The 17,358-nt window shown below is 39.2% G+C and overlaps 1 protein-coding gene across 3 annotated transcripts in view; it reads right to left on the bottom strand.

Moving 5' to 3' along the window:
* Window positions 1–17,358, bottom strand: part of LOC308199414 (BEN domain-containing protein 5) — a 923,492-nt gene that overhangs the window by 427,258 nt on the left and 478,876 nt on the right. For all 3 annotated transcript variants that reach the window (XM_080603543.1, XM_080603541.1, XM_080603542.1), the window contains one exon: window positions 5,225–5,264. In XM_080603543.1, the coding sequence (XP_080459669.1) occupies window positions 5,225–5,264 (40 nt within the window). The remainder of the gene's footprint in view (window positions 1–5,224; window positions 5,265–17,358) is intronic.

The following is a 17,358-nucleotide window of genomic DNA, read 5'->3' as shown; positions in this document are numbered from 1 at the left end:
AGACACTATCCCTTGACACATACTTAGTCCAATATCAATGTAGTATTAATTAATAAGGACTATCAAAAATAGCACCTAAGTTTTAGCAGCAAACAACATTCTGTCACATTTTATTACTCTGTATAATTTTTATTAATGCCTGTCTTCTAGCTTCATGACTTTGAGTTCATATTATTTTCATGCTTCAATTAGAAAGAAGTAGATAGTCAGACTATCCATGAAGGTAATGGAAAAGTCTTGTAGGGGGGCTTAGTGGTGGAATTTATGGTTAAATGAAACTTTCAAATATACTATAAAACTTCTCCTTCCTTTGCTTAGTTTTACTTGAGGTCTCATAAGCAGTAATATGTAGAAATGCAAAACTTAATCAGCTAAAAAATAGAGCAAATCCCACATATCATTTTATGCAATACCAGGAGAGCAGAAATATATTTTCCTAACCAGAGGAAATTAACTAGGCAACAGTCCTATATCTATAATTTAAATCAGTAAAATATGTATGGCAGAAACTAAAGCCACCTTAAAAGAATTCAGTGTAGCAGTGTATCACAAATTAATGAAATGGAGACATTTTTAGAGCATGCAGCACTGAAGATATTAAAAGAGGGAGAATATTTCACCACATAGATCAGTCTGATAAATACTTTTAAAATCAAGCTTTTTTTTTTCCCTGTTTAAAAGTTGAAGAGCTTGAATATTAGGGGGAAGCACATACACAGCCATTAACATTTCTGATCGAATCTCCGTGCCACTCTATAGCGATCAGGAATATTTCACTCCGTCAGTGTGTGTAAACCTCTAATGTGGTCAGAGGAAAATCTGAGTAAATCAAGAGGAAGGAATTATGGAGCCAGCTCTTACTTTATTTCTCCTAAAACAGAGCTGAAAGAAACTTAAAATACTTTATATTCCATGTTAGAGCCAAGCAGGGCACTATGGAATATTCAACTACCACAGGTTTTCTAAATGCAATCAATTTACTGCTGCCAAATGTAGTAGGTTTATATACATCTGGGAAACATGCACCTACAGTCCTGATGAATTTCTCCTGACATTGCACCGATTTCAAGAGAATGTTATTTTAAATTGGCAGTAGAGAGACTGGTGGAGAAGGATAAAGCCCTGAGGATGGCTGAATCAAAGAGAATTTCAAAAGAATTTTCCTGATGGTTCTTGGATAAGATCACATGTTAGCTATTTTCAAAGCCAATAGTTTCCAACACGCTTCCATTTATGGTATCAATAATTAAAAAATACTTCCGTGGGAGATGAACTTACCTTACCGAGAAGAGAAATTGAAAAGCTATATTACTATTGTAAACACAGGAGATGCAAAAAGCTTTGTCTCCATGGAAAAGCTATGGGAACAGGGATATCTTATTTGCAACCATTGAATGGTTACTGCAAAATGCAATGTGACTGTATGTGCATGTGCAAAGTGTTATAGAACATGATCACATAGAAATTAAGGGCAGGCCCTCAGCTCCTGCCTGCAGCAAGGCCATATTAAACCACCTGAAGATTTGGTCTTAAAACCCAAAGTCTACTAGACAAAGCGTTGAGGAAATGTTTTGGATCAACTTCAGAGGTAAAAGATTAAGTTTAAAGAAAATTTAAATTACCAAAACTTAAACCTCATTATGTCCCACTCCCTGCCTGCATGTCCCTACCAGCAACTAATGAATTTTTAACATCTTTCCCCCGCCCCACTGCGCACATCAGCTCTGAACCTGGCACCCTGAACCGTACAGCGCGTTACAGCCTAATTGTAACTTGCATGTCAAGGGGCAAGAAGAAAGGAGTGTGGCGAGAGCATTGATAAATTTAACTTAACATTCCTCCAGCTACTCAGCAGTAAGTCAGAGCTGTGAACTCCCCTCCACATTTTACATGGGTGTCAGTTACTTCAAAGGAATATATTCAAGCATGAGGGAGTCTGGCTTGCTCCCAGCTTATGCATCATTTGTGCCTGGCTGTTTCTGGAGAAGCACAGCAAAGCAAAGATTTCCTCCGGTTTGGGGCATGTTGTGGAGCTTTCCGGAGCTGTTTTCTTAGGAGCGCTGGAACAGGTCAGCTGTGCATATTGCATACAGAACATGTAGCTGGAGCTACAGCTCTCACCCTCTTCATTTCTTCCTTTTCTTTTTCTTTCCTTTTTTTTTTTTCCCTCCCTCTCCAGAATTCCCCCAGTCCAGGATAGAGATTAGTGATGCCTACCTATTCAGTTTAACACACAGACGTGTTGTTCCAACAGGTTTTGCAGTGCCTCGCACGCATGGCTCAGGACTTGGAGCAAGGCAAGAGGCAGCGACAGGTCACCAGCACTCTGTGGGCAGGGAGGGGGCTTGGGGCTGGAGGAACAAGCACCACTTCTGACCCACCTGTGAAGTCCTGGGTAATTGTTCAACAACCACGGCCATGGGAAACAGCGCAACTGCCATGAGGTAATGTTAGGTTTCGGTGACCCCACATATTCTTTTGATTCTTTCAGCACTTGTACCTCAACACTCCTTCCTCTACATTAACAGCATTGTTTTACCTTGTGATTAATCTCATTAAGTGGCTGATCAATTTTCGGAAAGTTTGTAGTGGCATGTGGAGAAAAGCTATTTTAACACCCACAAGGGATCCCCAAGTGACTCTTGACTAAACAAACAAAAATTGGTTCAGGAAATTTTGCACACTTAAAGTGATGCTCGTCATGAGACGTGCGGATCACAAAGGTGACCCTTGGTTTTGAAGTCTTTTGTCTGTTCTGACAATTAGGCAGTAAGGCTTTAGTGGCTGATGCTGCCTGGGAGATGCGGAGGACTTTCCCATAAATAAGGAGGACTTTCCCATAAATAAGGCTGGGTGACCTTCACCGCAAACGAAGGCTGTCTGCCCGCGGCAAGGTGGAGCACAGGACCAAGTCCCAGGGATTAATAGCAGCAAATAGACAGCCCAGTCCCTAATTTGAATCACTAAATCAAGGGACTACAGTGATTATAGCTGATCTCAGGCATCATAAACGACAGCACAGCTTTTTAAAAACAGACTGTTGATGTCAGATCTTACACCTAAAGCTCAAAGAGTGAAATATTAAAAAGTTACAATCTCCAAAGTCAGTAAAAGCCTTAAGGCTATAGGTTTTTTTTTGTCATTGTTTTGTTATTTTGTATAATTTTTATTTTTCTGATATTTGTAGGGCCCAAAATAGACCATTTAATCCACAGGTTGATATTTTCTCATCCTGCTAAGAATTAAGTGCTTAACTCTGTTAGCTTCTTCCAAAAATCTCAGCTTTAGGCTCTTAAGTAAGTTTGGCCTGATAGAACACCAAGCTCCTTTCAAAAATGCCCTTATTGAAAGCAAAGCTGTAACAGCTAAATTCAATAACCGTGGTGCAAATACTGCATTTTTTCCCTAAATAACCAATTATTGTATATTTCTGGCTAAATATCTAGGGGTAAAAATTATATTCCAGAAAAAAGCATGTTGTGGAAACTTTTGTCCCGACTTTTAGTGCAGTACATTTACCAATGCAGTCACTGGAAGCTGCTTTCAAATTTAGTTATTTGGTCGTTCCAACTAATTGCTGTGTTGATTTAGTAGGTTGCTGTATTAAAATGAAAGATCTGAAGCATAGCTATTTACTGCAATCACACCTATGCATAAACTCAGCTTAGTCAGCCTTTCATTGTTCCAGTGAATACTGTATCCAAAATTACAAGAAAGGTATCATAAATTCCTTTTGCAGACATTTCTCATATTAGGTTATTCTGTTTCCCAACCTTCCTTTTCTCTTAAAAAAAAAAAAAAAAAAAAGAAAAGAAAAGAAAAAAAAGGAAAGAAATAGAAAGAAAAGGTGATCTTTGGTACCCTTATCCAAGATCTGAGTCTCTGCTATGATTAAGACCTTCAGAGATTTTTTTTTCTCCTTTTCTTTTTCCTCTAGAAATAGGGAATTTTGAAGATATGAAAAATGTAAAAAAAAATGTGCCATGTTTGTCCTTGAAGTTACAGTCAGAATAGTGACAATGGCTTTATCACACTGTATTGTTGCTTTTATCAGCAAGTGCCCTGAGCATACATTAACATAATTGCAAACTGCATGAAAAGTGAACATGCAAAAATGTGATGCAATTGCCAATAGCCTCAAACATCTGTCCCAACAAAGTGTTCCTCCTCCTTATTTTAATTCTTATTATTTTAACAAGGTTAGTGAAGGAGAAACCATGTCACAGATGATATCTACATTTAGAGTGTCAGAAAAATTATTGATGCAAAATTGTTATCCAAGCAAATGTGACACATTTTGTTCACTTCCCATAACACCTGTTCATTTCACTAACACATTATTCCCAGTTAAAGCCAGAACTCATTAGTCCCAGTTAAAGCCAAACTGAGGGCTTAATATGCACATACAGCTGAAAAACTGAAAAGGTAACCAAAAGATAGCACCATTCAGGCACAGCATACATCTGGAGCTGGTGGGCTGCAAACTTCTGTAAGTTTGCTTACAGAAGAAACTGAGAAGAAACCGCTTACGGTAAGAAACTGAGACAGAAAAATAACAATAAATTAATAGCCACACAGCCTTAAAAGCAGAGATCAAATAGAAGCACTTCTCAAACAACCAGCATTTTAATCAGTGAGGTCTTCAAACTCACTATGCCAAGGTGCCCGACACTTTTGTAGTATAACACATATTGGTTTATCACCTCAATAGGCTAATATGGAAAGCCATTATGGAGAAGGCAGTTTAATGCATTTTAATTTTACTTAAATATTTTCTGACCCACTTTGGCATTCTTCAGAGCCAAGCCTGGACCTCCTGTCTCCCACCACCATGCACAGAGGGCCAGCATCCCCTTGCTCCCCAAACTGCTCACATTTGCCACCAAGGAAAATCAAACTCACATTTCTGTGATACTGGAGAACACATTGTGAATTTGAGGGCATCTGCCCTGCAGACATACCTCTAACTGTAACCCCAGGAGGCTTAAAGAAATATCAGCACTCAAATTCATAGAGTAAAGGTCTGAAGAGGCAGCTCTGTGAACGGATAACTGCCCGGGGCTTTGCCAAGCACAATATAGCTGTCACTTGTTATTATGTGAAAGATTTTCTGGGGAACAGTGTTTTTCATTTTGCATGTCAGAGACGGGGAAAAAAACCACCACATTTAGACAACCACCTCTTTAAGAAAAGAGAAGAGAACCATGCGGCAGAGCTCACTTACCAGGGCTGGTTATTGTCAGGAGGTCAAGCTGCCGTCTCTGCTGAAAAACAAATTATAAAAGGTATTGTTAAAAGGGGACTAATTTTAGTTGGTCATCTTAGACCTGCAAAGTAAGTGTTCTGACATTTATAGCAGAATTAATTACAAGTTACATGGCTCACAGTAACTCTTTTGGATGGGATCCACATGTACTTTATGAGGAAGAAAAAAAAATACTAGCTCAGTCCTTTTAATGTGTTTTTATTTGCACTTATAAAGTGTTACTATTTCTTTTTTTGGAGCATATACTTGAAATGGATAGCTAGAAGCACAGATGGACCGATATATTTATAAAAGTGGTTTATGATTCCACAGGGAAGGAGACAAGGAACCAAGACAAGAAACCCTAAGTTCTTTATTCATATCAATCACTGACTCATAGGCTGTATGTGATCAAACACAATTACATTGCCTTGGGGTAAACCTTTCAAAGACTTGTAACGGTATCTAGACAAACTCAAGACTGATAAAAGGAAAGCTTCTTTTCATGCCGAGCACAGTTAGCCCATGGAGCTCATTGCCACCAGATATCCCTCACCCCAAAGCTTTCCACACTTGATCAACACTGAATATTTGTACAGATCACAAAATACAGGGATTTGTGATGGCAAATATCAAGTTTAAACAGAATAGTGGTTTCTGGAAGGGCTGCAAACTTTCACAGGTAAGCCAACCTCTACTAACATTTTTTTTTTTCCTGGAACAAGCTATCCCACCAATGCTTTGGTGGTGGCAAGGGGCATCTGAGGTTCATCTTCCCCTTTAACATGTAGGAAAGGCTGTTACCTCCTCCATGTTTCTAGTCTAGAGAGACTTCCCCCACCATTACCTGTCTGTGGCCTTCCACCAAAATGCATGCGCTCATGGACAGTTATCATCCTTTCAACCTTTCTGAGGGTGCTCTCCATCACAGGAGAGCAGGGCAGGGCAGGGCTAGCCCCCATGTCACAGACAGGCTGTTATTGCCTGTTCTTCCTCGCTTTTTAAACTTACTGTCTTCTCCCTAACTTTGACCAACATTAGTGTGTCTAGCTGGCATTTCAGATTATACTGTCCAGTTTAATTTCTCTCTCCTAATCTTCTCAATAATGTCTGTGTTACTTTCATTTATTGTCAGCCCTATTGATCTTTTTCTAATCTAATTCTCATCATTACATTCACTGTATTCCCTGGGTGACAGTTGCAAGTCCTTGAGGAGGAAACACTGACTTGGTATTCCCTACAGTGAACATTCTTCCCTGGAAATTACGACTGATGAAACTCCTTTCTAAACTCATAATTTCTCTATAAGTAAAGCTTCACTGGCCCAACCGTGTGGACACAGCCGATCATCCACTGAATATACTTGAGTTACATGCCCAACACCGAATGTGGCCTGCTGGGAAACCGAGTAGGGTGTCAGGCTGAAAAAATATTTTCTGAAACCTTCCTGGCCTTCAGGACCTTAACTCTTGTGCAATGCAAACCATCTTAGAGAGAAACCTCATTCCTATCTGCTTTTATAGTTACTCCTTGTTTGCTTAGCTCTGGCAAGGCATTTTGAGTATGACTTTAGCAGCATGCTTGACATTTGCTTTATTGTAAAATATAAGGCCAGCCTAAGCTATGCATGCCAGGCTAATGGTAAAAGGGAGCAGAAGACCCTGCCCCACTGCCTTGTGTGCCTCCACAATAGCCATTCAGAAATGCTGTCCCTGCTCTCCTGGGATCTGCTCACCCCAGACTCTTTTTCTCAGGGAGCAGCAAAACAAAGTAAGCAGTAACGCAAATCAAGGGCCCACCTCCCCAGTGGGAGCCGTAAGAAGAAATGTCTCCTAATGAGTTGAATTTTATATAGATCTCATGCCTTAATCCTGAGTTATATGTACGAAGCTATGAAATGCCAGGGCTTAGCACCCACTGGGCTAGAACCTTTGCTTACTTTTCTTGGCACAACTGGAATGCTGTATGCTCCAAATTCTGTATATCTAATGAACAGCTAGAGCAGAAAATATATATCCAAAACCTATACTCTGTGAAAGCTTCTCTACTGGGAAAAAAAGGTGGAATATAAATATCCTACATTAAAAAAGGTTGCAAACTGTAGAGTGTTTGAATGGAGAGACATTCAGGTACCCCAACTGGTCCCCAGTCCTGACTTAAGGTTATTAGACATAGTTAGAATAAGCATTAAATAAAAACCTAAGTGGCTTAACTTGATGCTTCAAGAAAATAAAAGCATACAGAATAGACTAAACAAAATATAAAACCTTTTTTTTTCTTCTTCTTATATGATGTTGCATTCAAATTGGCCTTGAAAAACAAAAAAAACAAACAAAAAAAACACTATAGGTCCACAGGAAATCTTTGTGTGCACGTTGAACTTTAAGCACAAGTTATTTCTGTGACTTCAAGTGGAGCAGCACTGATCTTTTGCATCAAACACCTAACTGCTGCGAGGGATTTGAAATGCCACTAGGTTCTTGGCACTGGCTCCACCCAAGCACTCCGGGCCGGAGTTCAGTGGTGGATGCCTGACCAGGGCACCCAGGGAGAAGAAATTTCTCTGCTCTGACCTTCAACAGACCTTGAAGAGATTTCTTGAATTTAGCACAGCAAGGGAAGCTTGTGCGCGCTCACCCAAGCCTTGGAGAGGAGGAAACAGCAAAGTGCATTTCAGAATCATGCATTTCAACATGTAAAAATACACTAATTATGGATCCAATCACTTTCCGGAAATTCAAGCCTGCTCTCACATCTCAGGGGTTAGCTCTCTGCAGTTTCCAGGGCTCAGCTGGATGCAAGCAGACTAGTAACTGTATAGATTTTTGGATTTTTTTTTTTTAATATACTGGCACACTTATGAGTAGCTATAAAAGCAACAGAATTTGGATTTAAAGAGAAAGACATTACATGAAGTGTCAAAGATTAAGAAAATAATGGCATCAGAAATATCATGGCTGTGGGGCTTTATAATTCTCTTCTCCCTTCAGTGCTGAAAGATGCAGATTGCAGATGTTGCCCCCCTCCAGCACGATCACCCTCTCCCTGTTTTGACAGATTTCTTGAAAGACGCATCTCAAGATGTCTGGCTTTTTTTGTTTTGCCTTTAGCAATTTTCCACTTCTCAAACACCAGCCTCTGCAGAGATGCTTGGGACTACCCCAATCTTCAGGCAACCTCCTGTCCCAAGAATTACTACCTGAGTGCTATAAAACATGACTATCATTCCTGATATGAGGGGATGTGACAGTTTCCCTTATCACTAATTCTGCGTTTCACCTACATTGACAAAAAGGCATTCCATGAGAAACATTGATTTCCACAGCAACAGCCAAAATTTATAAAAGGCAAACAGAAAGATCCCTGTACCACAGCATATCTAGTGCTACAGTCCTGTCCTACCCTTAATGGGCAGCATCCTCATTTTCACTTTGCTGGCTATTTGAAAGCCCAAAGGCATGAAGAGGCCATTGACGATTCCTACTGGCTTCCCATCTTGTGCATTTTTCCATCATTGGTACTATCCAGAGGCACAGTCCCTATAGTGCAGGGCTCTGCAACAAACCTGCAGCAGATCGTGTTCACTTCTATAAAATTAACACAGTCTTTAATTAATGCAGTAAGCACTGATGAATAATAAATCATATTAAAATACAAGGAAGGCAATTTTTTAATAAATTAAGCATTGATTCACTCAATAAATATTAATCTATTAAGCATCATGAATTCATTACATTTTAGAAAACTAGTTGAAAAACCTATCTGGTGATCTGGTCTAAAGTGTGCAGAATGGTCCCTGTTCACCCATAATGTGCACTTATTTTTAACTAATTCCTTAATTTATCATGTTAAACAACTTGCCTAAAAGTGAGCATGGAATATTATGCCATTGCCATATGCAATTTTCTTGACAGATTCTAACTTACTCCTTATATCACTTCCTATATTTTTCCTAGAAACTCCCTTTCTGAGTACCTTCTTTCTCTTCCTTGATGTTGGTGGTCTTTAAAACACTTGCTGACTGATGCCATTTAACTTTCACCTCAATTAACTCAGTGAGAGTTGCAATACTAGGAAAAAAAAAAAGTGGGGTGTGTAAATTAACTCATTCATTTAAGTTTAGCTTATCTATGAGATGTTCTTTCACACTTCACAGAGTTCCTCCAACCTTTTATATAGATGTGGGATGTGCTGCACTTGCTTTGACTCTTATCTACAGATTAGCAAAAGAGAAGGAAAAAAAGCCAGATGCAAAGATGCCCCACGAGACTGATATGGAGCTGTTTCTGTAGCAACCGATGATTTTATTCTCATGTAAGAATGAGCCTAGTCATATCTAATTCCGAATGTATCTGGGCCTCACTTGCCAGCCAAAGCTGTGTCAAGTATAAAGTCAATATAGTCAGAAGGAGTGATAAAAAAAGCAATTATAAAGTCATCTTCCTGCTCCTACACTCCTCCTCTAGCCAGGATCCAAAAGATATCCTTACCCCTGCCTTCATTCCCAGCTCATCATCTCCAAGTCCCCAACATCCAATGAAGATGGTAAGCAGTGATGGAGGTGACAGGCAGCCACCCAGATATCTCACAGAAGATGCTTTGCTAGAAGCTCTTTCTCCCAACCCATGCCCTCACATCCTGGGAGATGGCAGTGCTTTGGCATGGCTTTCCCTGGGCTGCAGGGGCATCTAAGTCTGCCCTGGTACTATCTATCTTTCTAAAACTATAGTTTTATGTGAGTCACTACACAAATATCCTAAGCCCAGAGCTGAGATCAACTTCAGCTTTGGCAAGCTCTTGTTGGGTTTGTGCCATTTCACTGCCTTCACTCTACAGGCACTATTTTCTGCAGCTATGAACCCATGGACAGGCTGCCCATCTCACTAGCATCTCCTCCCATAGTCCACCCACACAAGGCTGGAATTGAGTCTCTGGGACCACAAGAAAGCTTTGTCTTCCTAAATGCATTTTACCCAGCGTGGTCTCTGCTATTGATCTCTTCTATCTAAATTTAATGTGGTTTGAACAGGTGTCTCTTCCTACCACCTTCAATCCATAATGCAATTCAGAGAGTTTAAAATTGAGATAAAGTGCATGTTTTTTTTTTCTTTTGTTTGTTTGTTTTTGTTTCATTTCCCTGGAAGGTTTGCCACAAGTTGTTGCTAATTTTGCCTCTTCCTTTTAACTTCTAAATTAGTGTTCTCCTTCTATAAACAGACTGTGTTGACATAAGAGTAATTGAAACCAGTGCATCTCTGCACAAAGGAAAGCTGAGAACTTATTGAAGGGTTTGTAGAGCTGAATTTCACATTTCTCTGGCCTTTATTAATGCCACACCGAGTTACATCAGTGCCTTTGAAAGCTATCCTCTACCATTTCTTCATGAAAATATCCAAAAGTTCAAGGAGATCCCAATCTCGCAACTTAGCACCATGTGTAGAACACAGCAGCCCTCAAACACCACCAGAAGCCTCCTCAGCTTTGCACTGTGGGGATTTACAATAGAGAGAAGGGAGGAAGAGTGAGATGGTGCAGGGAAGGAAAGGTTTTGGCTGTGTCCCACCCGTTTGCACTGCCACATAACGGGTGACAAGCCGCACACTGTGGTGGGTTCTGCTCATATGCACGAGATGCTTCTGTAACAGAAAAGTGTAAAGCTTCTTTTTGTTGTTTGCTGTGGACAGTTTAAGAAATATTCAGGGATAATCAACATCTGGAAAAGCTTTCTTGTGAAAGCCTAGATAAAGGAGGAGTGTTAGAAAAAAGGTAAGCATAATTATGTGAGCATTTCACATCTGTCTAGTTTCTCAAATGAGGTTCTCTACTTACACATTCATTTCCTTCAGAGTGCAAGACTTATTGCCAAAGAGAGAATCTCAATTTACGTAATGATCCCAGTATCCCAGTAAGATAATAATTCAAATCCTGTTAAAATGGATAATCTGATGATTTAAAGCTCTTTTTTTTTTTTCAAAGTCACATTATAATGCCAAGCAACAATCTTTTCTTTCCTGAAATCACAAGTTTTGTTCATCTAATGAAACAAGATCTCACATTTTGTACTTTCTTTATTATCAGCTGCTAACATTCCTTGGTTTAATGATAAAATGAACCAGTCAGCTTGTTGACACTTGACTAGGATTTTAGTAAATTACATCTGCTGTAGCCTACTCTGTGGAATCAATTATTGATAATATAGGTGTGGGGGAACAGTTATACAGTGGTTTGGGATATATTATCACTCATGCTAAGAGCTATGATGAGCATTTTAAACAGTGACCTCTACACACATTTGATCTTTGCAATATTTGGTAATTCAATTCTGGTTTAGAATCAAGACCAAGTCCAAATGATGAAAGGCAGTGCTGATCCATTAAGCTACTTTACTCATCCTTACATTTCACATATTCTTCTCCTTAATATCTGACACCTGAGCAGTTCTTTCACAAAACCCAAAGTGCCAAGGATACATGGTACTGTCTTATTTTTCAGAAAACTGCCAAATAAGTAGCTAAAACATATCCTTCTCCCTGCTTCAACTATTTATCTCCAGAATACAACACTCATACATAATGTATTATTTATTAACAAGCTCCCTAGTTCTTACAGTCGTGCTGTGCTTAAAAGCTATTTAGAAATAATATCAACACAATGAAGGCTCAGGAAACATTGAAAAGCCATGTGAGGCATCTTTGGGCATGTGAAAACACTCTCTAGTACCTATGGCAGTAGTAGGAGTAGGTCACAGCCTCAGAGCCCTGGTGAACAGATTACCACTGATATCAGTAGATCACTGCCCAAAGCAACAGCTATGGGAGCTGAGCAACCTGAGCAGCCGTGCATTGGAGGCCATTTGCAATATGCACCATCACTTTTATTGGTCACACCGATGCTCTGTTCCACATATTCTTGAGTGACATCTGCTGGTGCTTTATCTATAAATTGCCTTATTTACATATAAAACACTCATAAAGATAGTATCCAGAGTCTCAGTGAACCACTAAGAACCAAAAAAAAAAAAGTCCATCAGTTCACTGTAAAATATTTGCAATCACAACAAAAAGTCATTAAGACTTTCGTATCTCTGGGAAGAAAGAGAGGAAGAACAAGCTGCTCTGGTATATGAACTGATCCTTAACTTTGCAAATGAGAGTTAGGACAACAGAAAAACTCTTACATTTTTCTGTGCTTCTGCCTCTGTAAAAAAAAAACTAAAATGAAATAATAATAATAATAAAATAAAATAATAAAAAAAAGCATCCTCAGACACCTCGGTGAAGTAATAGAAAGATAGAATTGTAGTAACTATATGGTTAATGATGTATACTATATTCATATACATTGCACCCTCTCAGATGAGGGCATAAAAGGACATCCTTGATTATTTAATAGTGCTGTCTCTTTCAGCCATGTCAAAATATGCCAAGCAAATCCAATCACTTCATTGAACCCAAATGGCAAACAACTCAGAGCTCCCAACTTCATAGGCTTCCACCTTCCTACTTAATTTAGGCCTGAAATGCTGAGGCAAATTTACATGCACAGTGCTGTAGTCATCCCACATCCTCCATAGAGTATATACACACACCCCGCTATTTCTGCCCCAGTAAAGATCGGGGAATAAGAACAGATGGTATAGCCAATATCTCATCTTTGCTCTGCTCTCCCCTAAAAGTTTGGGGCCTACAAGAAGCAAAGAAAGAGGGTAAAGCCCATTTCTCCATGGTCTTGGCAGCCTGATGCCACATCCAGGTTTGATTCCAGCCTCTTGTAGTTCCACTAACAACAAGGTGGCTGCGCGCATGTATTAAATGAAGCCTGCGTGCTTATTCTGCAAGGGTTTGGGATCTACTCACTCCACAATTTAACTCAGCTTTTTAACGTGTTTGTTTTGGTAACAAACCACCATGCAGGTTTTTCATAGTTTGGTGTATTATTATGTAAATTGCAGAGCCGTGGTTATAATCCTGTGCTTGTGACATCAATTACTTAGTGCCTATAGAGATTACTGTAATGCCACAAACGGCGGATTATGTCTTAAAGTACATAGTAAGCAGCAGGAGCTAATAAACTCATCTCCTTAAACTTTATTTATTTTGGAAAAAAAGAGTAAACAAGGGCAGGAAAACCTATACAGACCACACAGAGTGCTATTAACAACCAAAATCCATACACGATGCAGATTGCTTCTTAGGCATTGCACAGCCATTCTTTAGCTGTGAATTCCTGTTGTATGTTAAGTCTTATGAAGGAAAGGAGCAGCATTTGCACAGAAAAAGGGATAGATTTGTGAAAGCAATTATGAACTTTGAGAGTCCACCATTTGGGGGGGGGGGGAGAGGGGGGAAGGGTAAACAACAGTGTTCAATGAATGTTTAATTAGAAACAAAGCATATCTACCTATAGCAGTAATGGGTTATTGACTAATTAGCCATTGTTTATGGGTTGTATTAGATAACAGACAAGACAGATTAACTCCCAACATATGCAATTTTAAAACTAACTATGCTGTTGTAGGAGCCTGTGACCATATGCTAAAGGAGGCAAAAACCAAAGGTTCCTGTCCCTGTTCTGCTCTATCTGGACTCTGAGCTTGAACTTCAGCTGTGCACACCCTAACCAGCAGATCAATTCTCCTAACCCTTCTTTTGCTTTGTGTATCTAAGTATTTATTGAAGTTGGGACATAAGCTCCAACATCCACATCCAGCCTGAACAATCAAAGTAGCAACTTGAAGAAGCTGTCCTGCTTTCTCCTCATTGCCTAATACTTCAACAAACTGCCATCATGCCATAATAGCCAGCACACCGTGAGGAAAGCAAGCTGACTTGGGTTCAAAGAAATCACTGTTCACAGAATTGCAATCCGAAATTTTCATTCAAAAAAAAGAAAGAGAGAGAGAGAGAGAGAGAGAGAGAAAGAAAGAAAGAAAGAAAGAAAGAAAGAAAGAAAGAAAGAAAGAAAGAAAGAAAGAAAGAAAGAAAGAGAAAGAAAGAAAGAGAGAAGAAAATCAGAACTAGAATTCTGAGGGAGTCACTGGGGAGTTTTCTGAAACACAAGAAATTCTCATTAAAAGATTTCTGCTTTGGAAGAAGTTAAACACTGCCTGGTTTAGGGAGCAGCATGCATTTGCACTTGGGCTGGCTCAAAGTCCATGTTGGAATTCTGCTCAGGGCAGCACGTAACCAAGCAGCAAAGCTCTGCACTACAGCACTGGCAGCATCCCATCCCTAATACACCTGGGCCCAGCCAAAGGAAATGCATCTTTGATAAACCTTTAAGAAACAGGCCTCCCATGGTTTCATACCATAAGGACAGCAATACAAAAGGAAGGAAGAAAAAGACACATAAAAGATGCAGCACAAGAGTAGGGTTCCTTGTGAATATAAAATTTCCAAAAAATGCTGCATTTTCATGCATAAAACCTATGAATTATGTGTTAAAAAATCCCTATGATCCAGCAACAGAGTGAAAATAAACATGAGAGAAGACAACTTCTCTTGTTGCCATTTTCTCTGACTCCCCGGAGTCCCATCTCTCTTCTCCCTCCAAGAGCTCCCTGCCTTTGCTTCTGATTTTGTGTGAATTACCTGGATGTGTTTATCTTGGGTGTTATTTTCTGTTAAGGTATTGGAGTTTGCCTGAGATACAGGTGAGCTGTGTGAGAACACAGCACAGGAATTTCCAGGTCACAGTTTCAAGGGTTGAAGGTATTCTGCAAACATTCAAAATATATTCCCTTTCCACTCAAAGATGCCAATATTTAAAGGCAACTGAGTGACTAATACACAGTGGTAATGCATGCCGTTTTATTTAGAAGAAATCCTCAACAGTACGTTGTATTTCTAGTACCTCCCACTCAAGCATGTCAGAAACTTAGAAAAACAAAGACAAAAACATCAACCCAAAAGAAAAAAATAACAACAAAAAACCCTACATTTTCAGTAGTGCACAATTCAGCTCTACAAGCAGAGCAAATTTTCACCTGCAAGCCTCAAGTAGCTGGGCTTTCTTTATTACACAAAGCAGAATAAATACTGGGAGAACTTTATAACTGGCGAATGGCATGCATGAGATTTACAGTCTATATCACCTACAAAATCCTTCTTTAGTGATTTCTGTTTGAATCATCACTGTTCATTTTCAAAGCCATCTCACACCTACAGCTCCAAGCATTCAAAAGGAAAAGACAGAGCTTCTTATATTTTGAAAGTTACTTTTTCAGTTAGAATGACTTCAATCATACATATGTACACAAAAATATATATATGTATATACAGTCACAGAGAAACATGCAGAAACAACTATGCATCTGCATGCAGGTGTGTGTATATACCACAGTGTGTCTGTTCACTTCTGCATTGTACAGGAGGTGTAAATGGTCATAAAACTAGATGCACACCTTACCTATAGACAAGGAATTGATATAGACAATTGGAATTGCAGCTACTGAAGGAAAAAACCTGGGAAATACTTGAGGTTATCTCACCTATCCAAGGACCAAGCTAGCATTTTGTCTCTGACAGAAACACAACAGTACAACTCCTAGTTGGAGAAATATCCCTTTGAGGAGCTGAAGGAAATCTGCATTAGGGGAGTCAATGAAACTGATTTCCAATGCACCAGACTGGAGGAGTTCAGTTCCTTATCTTCAGCTTTGACTTCACTGGCTCTCTACTCTCATCACATACACTTTTCCTCATTCATTTTTTTTCTTCCATTTCCTCCATGCAGCTGAAGTGCTATAGCCCAGTTTCATCTGCATTTTTCATACAGCTAATATTATGGGAATGTAAATCAGTAAATTGGAAATATCAGATTCAAAAGACTTGCACAACAGCTGGACAAAAGCAGTATTTTTTCTCATGCAGCATGGGGATAGCTGACTCCATTCCTCCAAGTCCTGCTCCAGCTGCCAAGGCAGCTTTGTAGCCAAAGACTTTTCTGCAATAGGGACAGGCAGGAAAAAGCGGGAGAGAGAATTGTGAGTTTCCACATGGTATTTTAGAGGATTGCTTAATCTAACAGTCTTTTCCCCCTATAGTGAGCAAAGATCCATGTTTGTCATATATAATTCAAGACAACATGATCAAAATAATTTTGAAAAGTTAAATTAGAATCTAGTATGTATGGACAAATACAAAAATTTATCCAACTACTATGGTCTCATCTAATTTCAAGCTTTTCATCTAATTTCAGGTTGAATCTGTTTCCTTTCATAATCCATGGCAGTGAGTTTTTCTATCGTTTAAATATATAAAACTTTTTCTTTTTTACCCACACCTGCACCCCCCCCCCCCCAAAACAGACCACTGCTTGTGATATTCACTTAATAAACCATTTGAGGCAGTCCAACATCATTCTTCTAAATACAATTACAGCTCCTGAAAGCACAGTTTGGAGAAGTCAAATGACAGCTGTGGGTGCAGGCTATCCCAGAGGTAAGAACAACCTTACTTTCCAAACAGACTCAACATGTTCTCATTCATTTCTAAAGCAATACCTCAGTAGTTTTCTATGGTATATGCTAAAATCCCTATATATGAACATCTTGAACATCACAGAACCTGGATCAATGTCCACTAAGGCTGCATCCTATACCAGAACTCTGAAAGATTAACAAGGATACAGCCACTTCCAGAATCACCCTGCCTTTGTATAGTATCCAGTATGATTCACATTTAATCTATGCGTGGTGACTTTAAAATTGTTAGCAAAATCAATGAAAAGGATGTTACCAGGACTAGGGTAGCATTTAGCCTTAGACATCCAGATCCGAACATTTTGATTTCCCTTCTGAAATTTGGCATTTTAGCCCAAACCCATCTCCTGAGCATTTTGATCCACGAAAAACATTTCAGGGACATTTTTTTTTTTTTTTAATTCACATCTGTTGAAGAGAGCTGTGTACATCTTATATAATACACCACATTATGTTTAAGGAGAAAATAAAAATTAGGTTCATCAAAATCACTGAGTTGAGTTAGCTTGCCCAAGAGCAGCTTCAAATGGATCTGTGTAAGCAAATGAGGCCACCCATATATTATTATTTTGTTCATCTCTTTGGTCCATGTCAGGTTATGCTGACTAATAAAATAAGGAACAACATTTGT

Source organism: Anser brachyrhynchus (assembly GCF_964034855.1).
Source record: "Anser brachyrhynchus genome assembly, chromosome: 8".
Classification (NCBI taxonomy): Eukaryota; Metazoa; Chordata; class Aves; order Anseriformes; family Anatidae; genus Anser; species Anser brachyrhynchus.
Note: the sequence above shows the minus strand (reverse complement) of the source record. Positions and strands in the feature narration are given on the sequence as shown.